This window comes from Anomaloglossus baeobatrachus, chromosome 1 (assembly GCF_048569485.1).
Source record: "Anomaloglossus baeobatrachus isolate aAnoBae1 chromosome 1, aAnoBae1.hap1, whole genome shotgun sequence".
NCBI classification, from domain to species: Eukaryota; Metazoa; Chordata; class Amphibia; order Anura; family Aromobatidae; genus Anomaloglossus; species Anomaloglossus baeobatrachus.
This window is the reverse complement of record NC_134353.1, coordinates 377,292,830-377,314,874: the sequence shown is the minus strand read 5'-3', so window position 1 is coordinate 377,314,874 and position 22,045 is coordinate 377,292,830. Positions and strand designations below refer to the sequence as shown.

The window sequence follows — 22,045 nt, the reverse complement described above, 5'->3', positions numbered from 1 at the left end:
GATGTCGCAACGTGTAAAGCCCACCTTAGACAGGACCAACTTTCTCATCAGTTCAGCATGCAGCCTAGCAAATTTGAATATCAGCACAGTCCCAGTAGGAGTCCAGGTTGTTGTATTTAGATACTAAGAATATGTCACAAAAGAAAAGAAGTTCCAGAGCTTGTGCTTTGTCAAAAATGAGCTGGAAGTTTTGACGCCGCAGGAGCACTGATCCTGTTCATGACGCCACAGTGCTCCTTTAGCAGGACAACAGGTAGGTTGGGTTTTACTATCTTAGTCATGACGTCACTCTCGGTTTTGTGGTCAGGATGAGGGGTGACCGCCACTGCAGTTTAGTGAGCGTCTGGTGCTGATGGTATTTGCAGCTAGATGGTGTGGCCTCCTGAGAGTGAGGCTGGCCCCAGGGGCTCGAGTGTAAGTGCGTAGAACCACAGGTCGCAGAAGAACTCACACACAGTCCAGAATGTCTTTCACGGTTTTTACTCACGTTCAGTTGCTCACTGTGAGGTAACCCGGGCGATGCTGAGACAAACTGCAGGGAGAACCAGGTATCCTTCAGGCTGGTCCAGGGCTGACTGTCAACTCGCCTTCCTAGCCCTTCTTGTTTTAGATGACCCCTGACTTGAAGTATTGCGGGAATCATCCAGGGAAGTCGCAACTGCCTTTTCTCCCCTTTCTTGCCCGTTTGCTGGCAGCGTGGACCAAGTAAAGATGGCTTCTTGCCCTATCTCACTTATGGGCCCCCTCGTTGCTGCTGATGCTGCGGACTCTGTGTTGGTTGGTGAGACACATACAGCACCCTCACCGGCAGGTTTAGCAGACCGAGTAAATGGATTTCTGCTCTAGGGACCTGTTTCCCCATGCAGGCCTGGTCTACCCAAAAGTCCCCGTACTCAATCACCCCGCTTCTTCCTGAGGTGTCTTTCAGGCTAACTACTTGATAGCCATTCTCCCCCGCCGACAGCCACTACACGTGCAGGGTCTGACTAGTGACACGGTGCACGTCCTATTTCTGCGACTGCACACTGCGCTTCCTCACTTCAGACTGGCTCACTACTGCCTCCCCTCTGTGTCTGCCTCTGCAGCCTAGCAACTAGCTTCTCTACCGCACCCCATGAATGGAGGTGGAGGCCATGCCCCCTCCTTGGTCTGCCAAGGGTCCCTTCAAGGTATGTGTGAGACCTGGTCACTATGTGTTTGTGTGTTCACACCCTATTCCAGCCATCAGGATTACCTGTTTGCACTCACCCAGCGTGAGTGCAGTACTCAGTGGTGAATGACCAGGTCAGGGGTGCCACATTCCCCCTTAGTTATCAACAGCACGTCCTCGGGCTGTAAGGACAAGAACATTTTAAAGTGCAAACTTTTTAAAACAACTTTTCCACACAGAAGAGCATTCACATAAAAACATCATAAAACATTATAAAACATTATACCAGGTACCATCTTTCACCACCCACCACCCACAAATCCTGTACCCACCCAAGACTTCAGTCTTCCTTTCCTGAGGATGGTGGTACAGGGTAGGCCCCATAAACAGGCATACCCGCTTCCGTGTGGTGGAGAGCCAGGCCCCATAAACAGGTGTGCTCCCTTGTCGTTGGCGAGCCAGGCCCCATAAACAGGCATGCTCTTGGCTTTTGGACAGCAGCTCATCACAGGCGTGCTTCCTGGTGGTGCAGAGCCAGGCCTCATAAACAGGAGTGCTCTGAGTTGGTACCTCTGGGGTAACTTTATACACTGTGAGAGTTTGTGGCTATAGCCAGTTCATAGCCTTATGATCCGTTGGTTAAGGTGCACATAAACCAGGTGCTTAAAACAGGTGGATTCTTAAAACAGTTCTCACAACAGTTTTTGTGGACGCAGCTTCTTAAACATTTTCAACGTTGCTGTAAGTTCAAACAGGTTAACTTTCTTTCTTCTCTTTAAGACACTTAAATGGAGTTTCTTCTCTCAAAACCAGGGCTGACACTCTCAGTGCTCTGGATTCCTTCATCTTGAGCTGTCTCTAGCACTTCATCTTGGGCTCTATCAGCATCTTCAGCATTCACTTCTACATTTTTAGCATCCCCTAGTGGCAGTAACTCTGGGGACCTGGTGGAAGCTGTAGGGAAGTAGCTTGGGCTTGCCGCTGTATGCTTGGGGCACTGCATAACATCTAAGGCATACTAGCCTCTTTCACCCAGGTGTCTGGTGTACTCAAAAACATCTCCCATATACAGGTCGTGACCAGGGTGACCCCTTTGCAGGTGGGACTGCACATCCCGCCGGGACACGAAGATGCCCTCCTTGACTCCAGCCTCCACTATAAAGCCGCACCCCGTTCTGCGGTTGAATTCTTCTACCACTCCACGGTGGAGGGGACCTCTGACCTGGTGCTTGGCTCGTCGCAGGGACTGTTTTTCCTCCAGATCTCGGGCCGCCACCAGCTCCTTCTCACGGGGAGTTGCACTGGGGGGTGTCTTGCCCTCACGCGGCGCCGTCCTCCACGGGCTGGTCTCCGCATCACCATTACCTGGTCGTCTGCGGGCTCCCAGGTCACATGCATGCTGGGCATAAAGGCTTTTAGTTCTTCCTCTTTGTCTGGTTGTGCTGGCAGCGGCTCCGGGGATAAGCTCTCATCAGCTGGCTAGGGTGGTGGACTCTTCTCTGACACAGAGGGTGCCGGGACTATTTCAGGTCCGGATGGCAGCCTGGGGACCAGGTACATGTCCATCAGGTGTGCCGGGAAACGGGTTTTCAAGTCCCTTCTAAGTCGAGCCGCCTCTTCGGCCACTTCTGGCAGGAACCTATGGGCGGCATCCCCAGTCAGCGACTGGGGCGCTGTGACCGCTTCTGGTCTGCAGGTAGAGGTAGAAGGCATTGCGGCCTGGTCTGGTCAGGCCGGACGCGGCATTGCTGCGGCCTGGTTTGGTCTGGCTGGACGCGGCGTTACAGCAGGCATCACATCGGCCTTGGGGGACAGCGTCGGCGGGGTCAGCACACCCGATCTGGCAGGGGCAGTGCGACACTCACTCAAGGGCAGCAGCAAGGGGGTCTGGGTGGTCACCTCTCGCCACGGCGCTGGTCGCGCGGCCCACCTCTCTTGGGCCCGAATCGCCACAGCCATCTCCCGCAGCTCCGAGCGCCACTCCATCACTTGCTGGAGGACCCCTGCCTGCACCCGGTCACAGAACTGGGCGAGCTCCCAGTCTCACCAGGTGGCAGTGCCTGGTTCTGGGTCACCGCTTGCAGAAGCCATCTTCTCTCCATCGCTGCTCACCAGGTTCTGGTCACGCTGCAGCCTAAGTTTCATTTTCTCTCTCTCTCCTCCCATAGGACTCGAATATTCCAGCAGTCCAGGAACAGATCCGCCCTCATCTTCTCTGTGCCCTTGGTCAGAGCGTTCCAGGGGTCTTGGGATAGCCACACCTCTTTGTGGGCGGTTACTTCTTTTTGCGCGGGCTGCTGTTGTTTTCTTGGTGCGCTTTCTGCGGTGGCAATATGGCGGTGTTTCAAATTTTTCAAGCGGACCGCAAAGGCGCACGGTCACCTGTCTGAACAGGTCTAGTCCTTATCCTGTTCATGATGCCAGAAGTTGTGACGCCCCAGGAGCACTGATCCTGTTCGTGAACGCCACAGTGCTCCTTCAGCAGGACAACAGGTAGGTTGGGTTTTACTATCTTAGTCGTGACGCCACTCTCGGTTTTGCGGTCAGGATGAGGGGTGACCGCCACTGAAGTTTAGTGAGCGTCTGGGGCTGATAGTATTTGCAGCTAGATGGTGTGGCCTCCTGAGAGTGAGGCTAGCCCCAGGGGCTCGAGTGTAGGTGCGTAGAACCACAGGTCGCAGAAGAACTCACACACAGTCCATGTCTTTCACGGTTTTTACTCACGTTCAGTTGTTCACTGTGAGGTAACCCAGGCGATGCTGAGACAAACTGCAGGGAGAACCAGGTATCCTTCAGGCTGGTCCAGGGGTGACTGTCAACTCGCCTTCCTAGCCCTTCTTGTTTTAGATGACCCCTGACTTGCAGTATTGCGGGAATCATCCAGGGAAGTCGCAACTGCCTTTTCTACCCTTTCTTGCCCGTTTGCTGGCAGTGTGGACCAAGTAAAGATGGCTTCTTGCCCTATCTCACTTATGGGCCCCCTCATTGCTGCTGATACTGCAGACTCTGTGTTGGTTGGTGAGGCACATACAGCACCCTCACCGGCAAGTTTAGCAGACCGAGTAAATGGATTTCTGCTCTAGGGACCTGATTCCCCGTGCTGGCCTGGTCTACCCAAAAGTCCCCGTACTCAATCACCCAGCTTCTTCCTGAGGTGTCTGTCAAGCTGACTACTTGATAGCCGTTCTACCCCGCTGACAGCCACTACATGTGCAGGGTCTGACTAGTGACACCGCGCACGTCCTCCTTCTGCGACTGCACACTGCGCTTCCTCACTTCAGGCTGGCTCACTACTGCCTCCCCTCTGTGTCTGCCTCTGCAGCCTAGCAACCAGCTTCTCTACCGCACCAATGAATGGAGGTGAAGGCCACGCCCCCTCCTGGGTCTGCCCAGGGGTCCCTTCAAGGTATGTGTGAGACCTGGTCACTATGTGTCTGTGCGTTCACACCCTATTCCAGCCATCAGGAATACCTGTTTGCACTCACCCAGCGTGGTTTCAGTAAGGAGCTAGTCCAGACAAGTCTTAGGGCGTCTTTGCACACTACGACATCGCAGGTGCGATGTCGGTGGGGTCAAATCGAAAGTGACGCACATCCGGCGTTACTTGCGATGTCGTAGTGTGTAAATCCTAGATGATACGACGAACGAGCGCAAAAGCGTCGTTATCGTATCATTGGTGCAGGCTCCGACATTTCCATAATGCCGGTGCCGCGACAGGTACGATGTTGTTCCTCGTTCCTGCGGCAGCACACATCGCTGTGTGTGAAGCCGCAGGAGCGAGGAACATCTCCTTACCTGCCGCCGGCCACAATGCGGAAGGAAGGAGGTGGACGGGATGTTTACATCCTGCTCATCTCCGCCCCTCCGCCGCTATTGGCCGCCTGCCGTGTGACGTCGCTATGACGCCGCACGACCCGCCCCCTTAGGAAGGAGGAGGCTCGCCGGCCAGAGCGACGGTCGCAGGGCAGGTGAGTGCATGTGAAGGTGGCGTAGCGATAATTTTCGCTACGCCAGCTATCACAAGATATCGTACCTGCGACGGGGGCGGGGACTATCGCGTGCGACATCGCAGCATCGGCTTGCGATGTCGCAACATGCAAAGCCCGCCTTAGGTGGGCTTTACACGTTGCGACATCGCTTCTGAAATATCGTCGGGGTCACATCGCTAGTGACGCACATCCGGCGCCGGTAGCGACATCGCAACGTGTAAATCCTAGGTGCGACGATAAATTATCGCAAAAGCGTCGAAAATCGTTGATCTGTGTAGCATCGTTCATTTCCATAATGTCCGGTTGACCGCAGGTACGATGTTGTTTGTCGTTCCTGCAGCTCCACACATCGCTGTGTGTGAAGCCGCAGGAGCGACAAACATCTCCTTACCTGCATCCCGACGGCAATGCAGAAGGGAGAAGGTGGGCGGGATGTTATGTCCCGCTCATCTACGCCCCTCCGCTTCTATTGGCCGGCCGATTAGTGACGTTGCGGTGACGTCGCTATGACGCCGACCGCACCTCCCCCTTGAAGGAGGGATAGTTCGGCAGTCACAGCGACGTCGCCAAGTAGGTATGTGCGTGTGAAGCTGCCGTAGCGATAATGTTCGCTACGGCAGCAATCACCACATATCGCATGTGCGACGGGGGCGGGTACTATCGCGCTCGGCATCACTAGCCGATGCTAGCGATGTCGCAACGTGTAAAGCCCCCCTAACTCCATTGGTCTTCAGCCCCACCCCCGGATTTTGTATATATTGATTAAAATGGTCTTTTGAGTATTTTGTATGGGTTCTGGTTCCTATTAGAACACACACTCATTGGATCACAGTTAACAATGGGGTATCACAGGGGTTAGTATTGGCCTCCCTTCTTTTTAACATATTTATTAAGGACCTTATTGAGGGCATACAAAGTATGATTTTAATATATGCAAATTATACTAAGTTATGTAAGTAATCAACACAGAGTATAATTTAATATTACATTGGAATTTAATGACGCTGGAGGATTGGGTTATGAAAATCGAAAAATTATAGATAAATGTAATTTCAAACACCTGGGCCAAAGATAAAAAAGAGACAATTATGCCACAATGATAGAACACTGGATAAAACTGTGGGAAAGACTTGGGTGTATGGGTGGATGGTAAACTTTAGTGACCAGTATTGGGCAATTGCTGCCAAGTCAAATAAACTCATGGGATGCAAAAGAGGAATAGATTCTTATTTTTACCCTCTACAAATCACTAGTGCGACCACACTTAGAATACTGTGTACAATTTTGGTCTCCGGTGCATAAGAAGCACATAACTGATGCAGAGCGGGTGCAGAGAAGGGCAAGTAAGGTTATTAACCCCTTCACGACCTTGGACGGATCTATCCGTCCAGGATCGTGTCCCGTTAAGCCCCGCCCCCTGCCGCGGGCAGGCGGCGTGGATCGGCACACATATCAGCTGTTTTCAACAGCTGACATGTGTGCCTGCTAGCCGCGGGTGGAATCGCTTCCACCCGCGGCCATTAACCCCTTAAATCTTGCTGCCAAAGTCTGGCAGCAAGATTTAAATGTGCGCGGCCATGTTTGTTACTTACCGCCGCCCCCACCGGAAGTCACGTGTGTTATCACGGGACTATCGGTGGTTGCCATCGTAGCACAGGGTCATGTGATGACGCCTGCTGCTACGATGTTTCACTTTCGTTTTCCCTCGGCCGAGAGCAGAGGGAAAACCAAAGTGACTGAATCTGCTGATTACAGCTGTATTGCTGTGATCAGCAGATAGCGATCAGCGATCGGATTGCTGATTGCTATAGCCCCCTAGGGGGACTAGTAAAATAAAAAAAAAAAGTAAAAAAAAAAGTTTTAAAAAAAAACAAAAAACCTAAAAGTTCAAATCACCCCCCTTTCCCCCCATTGAAAATTAAAGGGTTAAAAAATAAATAAATATACACATATTTGGTATCGCCGCTTTCAGAAATGCCCGATTTATCAAAATATAAAATCAATTAATCTGATTGGTAAACGGCGTAGTGGCAAAAAAATTCCAAACGCCAAAATTACGTTTTTTAGTCGCCGCAAGTTTTACGCAAAATGCAATAACAGGCGATCAAAACGTAGCATCTGCGCAAAAATGGTACCATTATAAACGTCAGCTCGATACGCAAAAAATAAGCTATCACTGAGCCATAGATCCTTAAAAATAAGAACGCTATGTGTTTCGGAAAATGGCGCAAAACGTGCGCCACTTTTATTGGACAAAATTGTGAATTTTTTTTAACCCCTTAGATACAAGTAAACCTATACATGTTTGGTGTCTACAAACTCGCAACGACCTGAGGCATCACATAGATACATCAGTTTGATCATATAGTGAACACGATGAATAAAACGTCCCAAAAACTATTGTGCGATGACACTTTTTTTGCAGTTTTTCCACACTTGGAATTTTTTTGCTGTTTTCCAGTACAATATATGGTAAAACCTATGGTTTCATTTAAAAGTACAACTCGTCCCGCAAAAAACAAGCCCTCATATGGCAAGATTGACGGAATAATAAAAAAGTTACGGCTCTCGGAAGAAAAGGAGCAAAAAACAAAAACGCAAAAACGGAAAGTGCCCGGGGGCTGAAGGGGTTAAAGATATGGGGGACTGCAGGGCCAGGACAGGTTATTAAACTTGGGGTTATTCAGTTTGGAAAAACGAAGGCTTAGAGGCGACCTTATCACAATGTACAAATATTGTGTGTATATATATATATATATATATATATATATATATATATATGCACATCTAGAAGAAACAATAAACCAATAAAAATCTCAACTGCAAAAAAAAAATGTTTTTCTCATATGAAATACATTTTGACATAAATTTAGGAAAAAAAATACCTACATATTAGACATCTGCTCAACATTCAATTCAAACAAGTGATTTGGTGTGAAATGGAAATAGTCCAAATAGGTTTTTCTATATTTAAATGTAAAAAAATGTATATAAATGTTATAGGACATTATTAGTGATGAGCGAGTACTAAAAAGCTCGGGTGCTCGAAGCTCGGGCCGAGCCTCCCAAGATACTCGTGTACTCGGCCCGAGCAACGAGCCCAATGTTATCCTATGGGAGACCCGAGTATTTTTGTGAAATGACCTCCCGGCAGCATGGAGAAACCCTAAAAATGTCACAAAAGTCTCAGAAGAGTGCTCAAATGACATGGCAACAGCATGGGGAAGACCCCTTGAAGCATTTATCACTCAAAAGTCACAGCTGTGAACAATTTTGTCCGCGTTTTACGCCATTTTTACGGACTCACCAGAAAACCTTCCAAAATGACCCCAAAATGATTTTTCATGGCGGAAATGTTAAGGGCACATACCCAATAGTGAGATAGATCTGGTGTATGTTACTTTTTGAGATCAATACATGAAAGATTTTACGTGAAAACATTGTGTGGCACTCCGATGTCCCTGAGAAGAGACGTACATGAAGGCCTCTTGAGTCTAATGTGCCCATTTTGAGGAAGTGAGTCTTTGTAGTATTTTCCTTTGCCAGGGCAGTCCTAAATTGTGAGGTTCACCAATGCCCCTGCATACAGACGTGCATGAGGGCCTCAAAACATTAAGTGTCCATTGTCAGGAAGTGGGTGTATTATAGTATAGCCCTTAGGCAGGGCAGCCAAAAATTGGGAGGCTCCACATTGTCCCTGGGTAGAGACGTGCATGATGGCCTTTAAACCTGAAGTGCCCATTGTAAGGAAGTGGGTCTATTTCAGTATAGCCCTTTGCCAGGGCAGCCAAAAATTGGGAGGCTCCACATTGTCCCTGGGTAGAGACGTGCATGAGGGCCTCAAAACATTAAGTGTCCATTTTAAGGAAGTGGGTGTATTTCAGTATAGCCCTTAGGCAGGGCAGCCAAAAATTGGGAGGCTCCACATTGTCCCTGGATAGAGACGTGCATGATGGCCTTTAAACCTGAAGTGCCCATTGTAAGGAAGTGGGTCTATTTCAGTATAGCCCTTTGCCAGGGCAGCCAAAAATTGGGAGGCTCCACATTGTCCCTGGGTAGAGACGTGCATGAGGGCCTCAAAACATTAAGTGTCCATTTTAAGGAAGTGGGTGTATTTCAGTATAGCCCTTAGGCAGGGCAGCCAAAAATTGGGAGGCTCCACATTGTCCCTGGATAGAGACGTGCATGATGGCCTTTAAACCTGAAGTGCCCATTGTAAGGAAGTGGGTCTATTTCAGTATAGCCCTTTGCCAGGGCAGCCAAAAATTGGGAGGCTCCACATTGTCCCTGGGTAGAGACGTGCATGAGGGCCTCAAAACATTAAGTGTCCATTTTAAGGAAGTGGGTGTATTTCAGTATAGCCCTTAGGCAGGGCAGCCAAAAATTGGGAGGCTCCACATTGTCCCTGGGTAGAGACGTGCATGATGGCCTTTAAACCTGAAGTGCCCATTGTAAGGAAGTGGGTCTATTTCAGTATAGCCCTTTGCCAGGGCAGCCAAAAATTGGGAGGCTCCACATTGTCCCTGGGTAGAGACGTGCATGAGGGCCTCAAAACATTAAGTGTCCATTTTAAGGAAGTGGGTGTATTTCAGTATAGCCCTTAGGCAGGGCAGCCAAAAATTGGGAGGCTCCACATTGTCCCTGGATAGAGACGTGCATGATGGCCTTTAAACCTGAAGTGCCCATTGTAAGGAAGTGGGTCTATTTCAGTATAGCCCTTTGCCAGGGCAGCCAAAAATTGGGAGGCTCCACATTGTCCCTGGGTAGAGACGTGCATGAGGGCCTCAAAACATTAAGTGTCCATTTTAAGGAAGTGGGTGTATTTCAGTATAGCCCTTAGGCAGGGCAGCCAAAAATTGGGAGGCTCCACATTGTCCCTGGATAGAGACGTGCATGATGGCCTTTAAACCTGAAGTGCCCATTGTAAGGAAGTGGGTCTATTTCAGTATAGCCCTTTGCCAGGGCAGCCAAAAATTGGGAGGCTCCACATTGTCCCTGGGTAGAGACGTGCATGAGGGCCTCAAAACATTAAGTGTCCATTTTAAGGAAGTGGGTGTATTTCAGTATAGCCCTTAGGCAGGGCAGCCAAAAATTGGGAGGCTCCACATTGTCCCTGGGTAGAGACGTGCATGATGGCCTTTAAACCTGAAGTGCCCATTGTAAGGAAGTGGGTCTATTTCAGTATAGCCCTTTGCCAGGGCAGCCAAAAATTGGGAGGCTCCACATTGTCCCTGGGTAGAGACGTGCATGAGGGCCTCAAAACATTAAGTGTCCATTGTCAGGAAGTGGGTGTATTATAGTATAGCCCTTAGGCAGGGCAGCCAAAAATTGGGAGGCTCCACATTGTCCCTGGGTAGAGACGTGCATGATGGCCTTTAAACCTGAAGTGCCCATTGTAAGGAAGTGGGTCTATTTCAGTATAGCCCTTTGCCAGGGCAGCCAAAAATTGGGAGGCTCCACATTGTCCCTGGGTAGAGACGTGCATGAGGGCCTCAAAACATTAAGTGTCCATTTTAAGGAAGTGGGTGTATTTCAGTATAGCCCTTAGGCAGGGCAGCCAAAAATTGGGAGGCTCCACATTGTCCCTGGGTAGAGACGTGCATGAGGGCCTCAAAACATTGTTCCCATTGCAAAGGAGCGGGTCTCCTGTCGTTGTAATGTCCATTCTGCAAAGAATGGGCGAAAAAATTTACCACTGGGGGTATACCTGAAACAAAGACCTAACTATTGTAACGGTCATCATGATGGCGCATGAGGAGAAGGAGGAGCAGTCCAGCGATTATCCAAAGTCGAGAAGTGTACCCATGGGTGAGTGGAGGTACATGGCAAACTTTAAATTCCGCTCTCATTTGCTGGTGGTGTGGTGAAGTCTGGCCCAATCCAACCCTTGTTCATCTTTATCAGAGTCAGCCTGTCAGCATTTTCAGTTGACAGGCGGGTGCGTTTATCTGTAATGATTCCACCTGCGGCACTAAAAACACGCTCTGACAAAACGCTAGCAGCAGGGCAGGCCAGGACTTCCAAGGCGTAGAGAGCCAATTCATGCCACGTGTCCAGCTTGGATACCCAATAATTGTAAGGCACAGAGGAATGTCGGAGTACAGTTGTTCGATCTGCAAGGTACTCCTTCAGCATCTGGGCAAACTTAGGATTTCTTGTGGCACTACCCCGCACCTCAGGGGCTGTGGTACGTGAGGGGCTGAGAAAACTGTCCCACATCTTAAAGACTGTTCCCCTACCTCTGGCGGATTGGACTTGTGCCTCTCTCGGCTGTACGCCTCGGTTGTCCACTGATTCCTGACCTATGCCGCTAGCGTTTTGTGAGGGGAATGCTTTGCCTACTTCCGTGAGTATGGCCTTCCGAAACTGCTGCATTTTGGTTGACCTCTCATCCACGGGAATAAGAGACAAAAAGTTCTCCTTGTAGCGTGGGTCTAACAGTGTTACCAACCAGTAATGATTGTCGGCCAAGATGTTCTTAACGCGAGGGTCACGAGACAGGCAGCTTACCATAAAGTCAGCCATGTGCGCCAGACTCTTAACAGCCAGGACTTCAGTAGCCTGACCAACAAGATGACTGAACATGCTGTCCTCCTCCTCCTCCTCCTCCTCCTCCTCCTCATCTACCCTGTCCTCTGGCCAGCCACGCTGAATCGAGGATATGACTGGTGTGCATGTCATATCCTCAATTTGGCCGGAGAGTTGCTCCATGTCTTCATCCTCCTCCTCGTCATAGTCCTCCACTGCACGTTGTGATGAGACGAGGCTGGGCTGTGTGTTATCACCCACACCCACTACTGTTTCTTGCTGCAACTCATCGCGCTCCGCCTGCAATGCATCATGTTTGTTTTTCAAAAGGGACCGTTTTAGAAGGCAGAGTAGCGGTATGGTGACGCTAATAATGGCGTCATCACCACTCACCATCTTGGTGGAGTCCTCAAAGTTTTGGAGGATGGTACATAGGTCTGACATCCATCTCCACTCCTCAGGTGTTATGTGTGGAGTTTGACCCATTTCCCGACGGCTTAGGTGATGCAGGTACTCAACAACTGCCCTCTTCTGCTCACATATCCTGACCAACATGTGCAGAGTTGAATTCCAACGCGTGGGGACATCACACACCAGTCTGTGAGCCGGAAGATGCAAACGGCGCTGAAAGCCGGCAAGGCCGGCTGAAGCAGTAGGTGACTTTCGAAAATGTGCAGACAGGCGGCGAACTTTTACCAGCAGATCAGACAGCTCTGGGTATGACTTTATAAACCGCTGAACCACGAGGTTGAGCACATGGGCCACGCATGGAACATGTGTCAGCTGGCCTCGCCTCAAAGCCGCCACCAGGTTCCGGCCATTGTCACAAACGACCTTTCCTGGCTTTAGGTTCAGAGGTGTGAGCCAGTGATCTGCCTGCTGTTTCAGAGCTGTCCACAGCTCTTCTGCATTGTGGGGTTTGTCACCTATGCAGATTAGCTTCAGCACAGCCTGTTGCCGCTTCGCCGAGGCAGTGCTGCAGTGCTTCCAGCTTGTGACTGGTGTGGAGGGCACAGTGGATGAGGATGCGCAGGAGGAGGAGGAGGCTGAAGAGCATGACATTCCGGAGCTGTAGAGTGTGGGTGAAACACTGACTGAGGTAGGGCCTGCAAACCTTGGTGTGGGAAGGACGTGTTCCGTCCCTCGCTCAGACTGGGTCCCAGCTTCCACAATATTAACCCAGTGTGCCGTCAACGAGATGTAGCGGCCTTGCCCACAAGCACTTGTCCACGTGTCTGTGGTTAGGTGGACTTTGGGTGAAACAGCGTTGTTCAGGGCACGTGTGATGTTTTGTGACACGTGGTTATGCAACGCGGGGACGGCACACCGGGAGAAATAGTGGCGGCTGGGGACCGAGTAACGTGGGACAGCTGCCGCCATCAGGTCACGGAATGCTTCTGTCTCCACCAGCCTAAAAGGCAACATTTCCAGCGCAAGCAGTCGCGAAATGTTAGCATTTAGAACTGTGGCATGTGGGGTGTTGGCAGTGTATTTGCGCCTGCGTTCAAAGGTTTGCTGAATGGATAACTGAACGCTGCGCTGGGACAAGGACGTGCTTGATGATGGTGTTCTTTCTGCGTAGGCAACTGCAGGTGCAGGAGTGGAGGAGGCTTGTTCGCAGGCAGCATGGACAGAGGATTGGCTCGCATGCACAACCAGCGAAGACGTAGCAGTGACATCAGCAAGCACTGCTCCTCGACTCTGTTGTACTTCCCACAAAGTCGGGTGCTTGGCTGACATGTGCCTGATCATGCTGGTGGTGGTCAGGCTGCTAGTTTTGGTACCCCTGCTGATGCTGGCACGGCAGGTGTTGCAAATGGCCTTTTTTGAATCATCTGGATCCAACTTAAAAAACTGCCAGACTCGTGAAGACCTAACATTTGTACAGGCACCTTGTGTCGTCGTGTTGTTACGGGGAACGGTTGCCTGACTTCTGCCTGGGACCACCACCCTGCTTCTTACTGCCTGTTGTGATGCTACGCCTCCCTCCCCCTGTGCACTGCTGTCCTCGCTCTGCATATCCTCCTGCCAGGTTGGGTCAGTTACTGGATCATCCACCACGTCGTCTTCCTCTTCCGCACCCTGCTCCTCCTCCTGACTTGCTGACAATTGTGTCTCATCATCGTCCACCACTTGTTGAGACACGTTGCCAACTTCGTGAGAACGTGGCTGCTCAAATATTTGGCTATCTGTACAGACGATCTCCTCATGACCCACTTCAATATGAGCTGGCGAGAGGCCAGAATGTGTGAATGGAAACGTGAACAGCTCTTCCGAGTGTCCAAGTGTGGGATCATTAATGTCCGAGGAGGACGTGTACTCAGCCTGGTGGTAGGAAGGAGGATCAGGTTCAGAAATGTGCGGTGCAGTATCACGGCTACTGACACTTGACCGTGTGGAAGACAGAGTGTTTGTGGTGGTGCCAATCTGACTGGAAGCATTATCCGCTATCCAACTAACAACCTGTTGACACTGGTCTTGGTTCAAGAGCGGTGTACTGCTGCGGTCCCCAAGAATTTGGGACAGGACGTGCGAGCGACTAGATGTGGCCCTTTGTTGTGGCGAAATTAGAGCTTGCCCACGACCTCGGCCTCTGCCTGCACCACCATCACGTCCACTTCCTTGTTCCTTGCCAATGCCCTTGCGCATTTTGCAATGCTGTGCACTGCTGACGTGTATATTCACTACTTGTGCGTTATATCAAAGTTTCTGGAAATTGCACACCAGTGCACCTGTACGCTGCCACCAACAGGCACACACGTGCGGTTTTAAAAACCAAGCACGGACGCAATAATAACCTAACACAGGTTTTAGGAGCAAAAATTAAGAACTCTGACACTATCAGCCACTGCTGACTGACGTGTATTATACACTACACTTGTGCGTTATATAATAGTTTGGTAAACGCACACCAGTGCACCTGTACGCTGCCACCAACAGGCACACACGTGCGGTTTTAAAAACCAAGCACGGACGCAATAATAACCTAACACAGGTTTTAGGAGCAAAAATTAAGAACTCTGACACTATCAGCCACTGCTGACTGACGTGTATTATACACTACACTTGTGCGTTATATAATAGTTTGGTAAACGCACACCAGTGCACCTGTACGCTGCCACCAACAGGCACACACGTGCGGTTTTAAAAACCAAGCACGGACGCAATAATAACCTAACACAGGTTTTAGCAGCAAAAATTAAGAACTCTGACACTATCAGCCACTGCTGACTGACGTGTATTATACACTACACTTGTGCGTTATATAATAGTTTGGTAAACGCACACCAGTGCACCTGTACGCTGCCACCAACAGGCACACACGTGCGGTTTTAAAAACCAAGCACGGACGCAATAATAACCTAACACAGGTTTTAGGAGCAAAAATTAAGAACTCTGACACTATCAGCCACTGCTGACTGACGTGTATTATACACTACACTTGTGCGTTATATAATAGTTTGGTAAACGCACACCAGTGCACCTGTACGCTGCCACCAACAGGCACACACGTGCGGTTTTAAAAACCAAGCACGGACGCAATAATAACCTAACACAGGTTTTAGGAGCAAAAATTAAGAACTCTGACACTATCAGCCACTGCTGACTGACGTGTATTATACACTACACTTGTGCGTTATATAATAGTTTGGTAAACGCACACCAGTGCACCTGTACGCTGCCACCAACAGGCACACACGTGCGGTTTTAAAAACCAAGCACGGACGCAATAATAACCTAACACAGGTTTTAGGAGCAAAAATTAAGAACTCTGACACTATCAGCCACTGCTGACTGACGTGTATTATACACTACACTTGTGCGTTATATAATAGTTTGGTAAACGCACACCAGTGCACCTGTACGCTGCCACCAACAGGCACACACGTGCGGTTTTAAAAACCAAGCACGGACGCAATAATAACCTAACACAGGTTTTAGGAGCAAAAATTAAGAACTCTGACACTATCAGCCACTGCTGACTGACGTGTATTATACACTACACTTGTGCGTTATATAATAGTTTGGTAAACGCACACCAGTGCACCTGTACGCTGCCACCAACAGGCACACACGTGCGGTTTTAAAAACCAAGCACGGACGCAATAATAACCTAACACAGGTTTTAGCAGCAAAAATTAAGAACTCTGACACTATCAGCCACTGCTGACTGACGTGTATTATACACTACACTTGTGCGTTATATAATAGTTTGGTAAACGCACACCAGTGCACCTGTACGCTGCCACCAACAGGCACACACGTGCGGTTTTAAAAACCAAGCACGGACGCAATAATAACCTAACACAGGTTTTAGGAGCAAAAATTAAGAACTCTGACACTATCAGCCACTGCTGACTGACGTGTATTATACACTACACTTGTGCGTTATATAATAGTTTGGTAAACGCACACCAGTGCACCTGTACGCTGCCACCAACAGGCACACACGTGCGGTTTTAAAAACCAAGCACGGACGCAATAATAACCTACTAACAGGTTTTTTTGGGGAGCGACAATTACAGTACAGACAAGTCAGACACTATCTGGACTGTTTTACACTGTGTACACCAGCCCCAGATATGAAGGCTGGTATACGGTCACCACTACCCTGCCTGCCTGCCTGCCTGTATACTGCTACAATAGTCCTGACAAGGACTCTTTTGGTCACTAGCCTGTATTCAGACCTGGCTATACCCTGCCTGTATATAGCAACAATAGTCCTGAGAAGGACTCTGCTACTGTACTCCGACCTGGCTATACCCTGCCTGCCTGTATACAACTAGAATAGTCCTGAGAAGGACTTTTGGTCACACTGTTTGCAGCCCTGCAACTGAAAAAGCTATAAAGGGCCGCAAAGCTTTCCCTGAATCAGCGACACTCTCCCTACACTCACTGTCAGAATAGCTGTGAGCAGAGCACAGCGCGCCGGCCGATATAAAGGCTCGGTGACGCTGTGCAGGCCGGCCAATCACTGCAATTCCACAACTAACAGGGCTGTGGCATTGCAGTGGTCTGCCAGCCAATCCCTGCATGAGGGCTGGCTCTCAAAAGAGCGCCAACATGCAGAAATGAAGACCACGAGTACAGCACGAGTATCGCGAGATTACTCGGTCCCCGCCGAGCAGCCCGAGTACAGTGATACTCGTGCGAGTACCGAGTAGTGACAAGCATGCTCGCTCATCACTAGACATTATATATAGCCCCAAACCCATGAAAAAAATGATTTGTCCAGCATGAAACAAAGCCTCATACCGGCATGTCAATAACAAATGAAAAAGTTGTAGCTGCTGAAAATTAAAAAGGCAAAAATGAAGAAAGAAAAAATTGACCTGGTCATTATTGCCCTTACAGGCCTAGTCATTTAAGAATTAAGGTAAAATTATAATAACCAAAACAAGCTTACCGAGGTCAAGAGGTAGAGTACAATTTGGCAATTCTTGGTGTTTATCAGATGGGGTGTCACAATCTCTTTTCAGCTTCAAAAGCCAGTAATTTGCTTTATTAATAACTTTGCTTGCGCCTGTAGAAAGAAAATATAATTTAGAAAATTTATGCTTAGTTTTTTCTGCTTTTATGGAAAACTTTTTTAGCCAATTTTTTTGATAAATAGTAGAAAGATGTTTGCCTTAAATGTAAGGTGCTGTTAGGGTGCGACTGCACTTTGCTTTTTACCTGCTTTTTACCTGCTTTTTTTGCTGCTTTTTCAACTGCAGCGTTTAATGCCAAAATGGATGTGTTCTGCTTTTCAAGCAAAGTCTATGGGAATTTGGGTTTCTTGTCCGCACTATGCAGTTCAAACTGCAGCCTTTTTGTAGCTGAACTTTGGTCAAAAACTCAGCTTTGCAGTGCAAAACCCAGATGGCAAAAACAGTTGACATGTCTATTGTTTTTGCCATTTGGGTTTTACACTGCAAAGCAGAGTTTTTGCCCAAATTTCTGCCACAAAAAGGCTGCAGCTTGAACTGCATAGTGCGGTCTAGAAACCCAAATTCCCATAGACTTTGCTTGAAAAGCAGAACACATCCATTTTGGCATTAAATGCTGCAGTTGAAAAAGCAGCAAAAAAGCAGGTAAAAAGCAAAGTGCGGTCGCACCCTAATAGTGCAGCATCAAAAGTATCTGCAGCGGTGTCAGCTGCCATTCTACTCTAAGGGCTCATGTGCACGTAACTGCTGAATATTCTGCAGCGATTTGTCAGCAGTGCACATATCCGCTTCAAATCGCTGCAGAAACACCGTGTAATGGATGCAGTTTTTTCTAGAAAAAAGCCGATTTCATGCACTCTGGTTGTTGACCCCACCATAGACAGAGTGTGAGCTGCATCCATAGTGCACAAACTCATTGACATGCTCATTTTATGAACGCACGGATTTGGGTCAAAATTTTAGGACCCAAATCGCAGCGTTCATCAAAGCATCATGCGCATGTCTCATGCACAATCTTCATAGATTGTGCAGGGGACGCAGGATGCATGCATTTACGCTGCAGTGCTATATGGAGCGTAAATGCATGAAATTACGCAACATGCGCACGAGCCCTAAGTGTCCTCCCCACTATACAATTCATTATATGGCACCACCCCACCCAATTTATCATGAAGCTATCAGGGACATAGGACAAATTGTGGGGGAGGACACATGACAGGGTCTATGGCTATGTGCACACTTTCAGGATTTGCAGCAAAAAATTGTGCTGCAAATCCTGATGTGTTGGCAGGAAGAACACTGCATAAATTATGCATTTTGCTTATAACTGTAACACGCTGCGTATTTTCTACTACAAAATTGCAATGTGTGCACAAAGCCTTAAAATTAACTGGGTGGAGAGTCACAGAGATTGATTAGTTTATATTTATTGGGTGGCAGAGATTATATAGTTAATGGGGGACACAATGCTTATGGCTTATTTATCACTTTATATTGTGAATGCTGGGTGGCTAATTGTATAATATATAGTCTGATACATATTTATATTCAGAAGGGCAGTCTAGGTGATTTTTATTCAGGAGGTAAATGTATGTATACAATATATGTGACCTTGTTATTTTCAGGGCTGGGGTGATCAGTGTGACAAGACGAGTCGTGGCTGGAAGATGGCAACATGAAGGTCTGTTCAGATGGAGAAGAAACAACAGAAAATAACTAATCAGATGAGATGTCAATTGCAAGTTTCCTTCTGAAATTATTTATTCTGTACTGTATGACTTGGAGTAATGCTGTTATTTATTAAATCCCTCAGGCCACATTCTCACATTCGTGTGACATTCCTGTGTGTTGCCAGACTTTTTTGATACAGGTATAATATATCTTTGTACCGTGTTAGCCAGTAGAGATAAAAAAAATTGTCTAAGGTCTCCGACACACATCCGTGCCGCCGGTACGTGCTTGGTACGTTTTTGCACGTACCGGCGGCACGGAGATACGTAGACCAATGCTACCCTATGGTAGCAGACACACACACGTAAAACCACACAGAACGTGGGTCCTTGTTGTTTGTAAGTGTGAGTGTTTTCCCACATGCTCGACATGTCCATTTTTCGCTGACATCACGCAGGCATGGACCCGCTAAAGTCAATGGGTCCGTGCCTGCACGGACGGCACACGTAGCATGTCCGTGTGCTACACGTACTGTCAGTGTGCACTTTTTAGTGAGCGATGTCGGTCAATCTATTTTTTATTTGGTTGTCAGTTAATTTACCTTTTTTTCTGTGGTTGTCAGTCAATATCCCTTTTTCGGTCGGTCTGTATCTCCCCCTGTCCATTACTTACCGATCCCCGATCACCAGCGCGGCAAAGAACAGCTGTGCAAAAGATACGGCGGCTTTAATTATTTTGAAAATGCCGGCCGCTCATTATTCAATTACTATTCCTTGCTTCCCCCGCCCACCGGTGCCTATAATTGGTTGCATTCAGACACGCCCCCACGCTGAGTGACAGCTGTCTCACTGCAATCAATCACCAATCACAGCATCCGGTAGGCGTGTCTATATTGTGCAGTAAAATAAATAAACAAATAATTTTAAAAAACGGCGTGCGGTCCCCCCCATTTTTGATACCAGCCAAGGTAAAGTCACATGGCTGAAGGCTGGTATTCTCAGGATGGGGAGCCCCACGTTATGGGGAGCCCACCACCCTAACAATATCAGCCAGCAGCCGCCCGGAAAAGCCGCATCCATTAGATGCAACATTTCCGGGACTCTACCCGACTCTTCCCGAATTGCCCTGGACAATCTTAATTGGGGTAATAAGGAGTTAATGGCAGCAGCCCATAGCTGCCACTAAGTCCTAGGTTAATCATGGCAGCCGTCTCCCCAAGATAACTTCCATGTTTACCCTGTTATTAAAATTAAATAAACACACACATTAAAAAAATCCTTTATTTAGAATAATTATAACAAACAAACACCCTCGTTCACCAATTTAATAAAACCAAAAAACCCATCCAGGTCCGCCGTAATCCATGGATGTCCCACGACGCTCTCAGCTCTGCTATATGACGGTGACAGGAGTGGCCACACACAATGACCACTCTCTATCACCTCCAAGCAGCAACTGAAGTGAGCTGTGCGATCATCGATGACGTCAGTCAGGTTACTCGCGGCCACCACTGGATCCTCCACCTGTGACAGCGAGTCGCCCAAGTGACTGAAGTGACCTGCGCGATCAGCAAAGAAGTCACAGGTGAGTTGTGGTGTCGGCTGGGTGACTCCAGCTAGCCGCAGGTAACCTGAGTGACGGCAGCGCTAATGTCGCCGCTAACTTCAGTTACTCAGGGGATTAGCGGACACCAGTGATTCCATCAAGGATGTCCACTAATCAGGACGCCACACACAGACAGAGCCGTGGTATGACAATGAAGTCGGGTGAGGTTCACCCGAGTTCATTCTCATTGCTCGTCTCTGTCTGTGTCGGCTGTCAGCAGGTATGTAGCAACGACATTTTACAACACACACTGATCAACACATACGGACACCACACGGACATGACACGTACGCATACACGGACATTACACACGCACACACGGCAAGCATACGCCATCACACGGATGTCACACGTACCGGAGAAACGCCCATAAAAAACGGAACACGGACCTGAAAAACGGAACGTGAGACACGTACGTTTTTATGCGGAAGTGTGTTTTAGGCCTAAAAGAACTGAGAGCCCTCAGTGGTTGATACCTTTTAATAGTATCATTGTCAGAAGCTCCCTGTCCTGTCCAACAACAACAGGAACATTTCCCTGCAACCAGAAAAAATGTAAGACCTGTCCATTTATATTGACAACGGACAAGATAAAGATTCCCAGATCACATCAGGACTACAAGATCCCAGGTACCTTCAGCTGCACCAGAACTAATGTGGTGTACTTAATTATATGTACCAAATGTCCAACTGGGGGTCTGTATGTAGAAAAGACAGGACAACGGTTCAGGACAAGGATGAATTCTCACCGCCACACAATTAGAGAAAAAAAGGATAGATATACTTGTGGCCAAACATTTTTGTAACCGAGACCACAGAATCATGGACATGAAATTGCTGGTATTGAAAGGAAATTTCAAATCCCAGAGAGACAGGAGACTATGGGAATACAAACTTATGATGACCTTTGACACATTTAGAGCAGGAATGAATGTATCACATGGATTTATGTCTTTTTTAGTGATGAGCGAGCATGCTTGTAACTACTCGGTACTCGCACGAGTATCACTGTACTCGGGCTGCTCGGCGGGGACCGAGTAATCTCGCGATACTCGTGCTGTACTCGTGGTCTTCATTTCTGCATGTTGGCGCTCTTTTGAGAGCCAGCCCTCATGCAGGGATTGGCTGGCAGACCACTGCAATGCCACAGCCCTGTTAGTTGTGGAATTGCAGTGATTGGCCGGCCTGCACAGCGTGACCGAGCCTTTATACCGGCCGGCGCGCTGTGCTCTGCTCACAGCTATCCAGACAGTCAGTGCAGGGAGAGTGTCGCTGATTCAGGGAAAGCTTTGCGGCCCTTTATAGCTTTTTCAGTTGCAGGGCTGCAAACAGTGTGACCAAAAGTCCTTCTCAGGACTATTCTAGTTGTATACAGGCAGGCAGGGTATAGCCAGGTCGGAGTACAGTAGCAGAGTCCTTCTCAGGACTATTGTTGCTATATACAGGCAGGGTATAGCCAGGTCTGAATACAGGCTAGTGACCAGAAGAGTCCTTGTCAGGACTATTGTACCAGTATACAGGCAGGCAGGCAGGCAGGGTAGTGGTGACCGTATACCAGCCTTCATCATATCTGGGGCTGGTGTACACAGTGTAAAACAGTCCAGATAGTGTCTGACTTGTCTGTAATTGTCGCTCCCCAAAAAAACCTGTTAGGTTCTTATTGCGTCCGTGCTT

The 22,045-nt window shown here is 48.5% G+C and overlaps 1 protein-coding gene across 1 annotated transcript in view; it reads right to left on the bottom strand.

Annotated features, from left to right (window-relative positions):
- LOC142301881 (beta-1,4-galactosyltransferase 1-like) overlaps positions 1 to 22,045 on the bottom strand; it is a 245,803-nt gene that overhangs the window by 116,309 nt on the left and 107,449 nt on the right. The window contains exon 2 of the mRNA XM_075342954.1: positions 17,075 to 17,191. Coding sequence (XP_075199069.1) covers positions 17,075 to 17,191 — 117 coding nt within the window. The remainder of the gene's footprint in view (positions 1 to 17,074; positions 17,192 to 22,045) is intronic.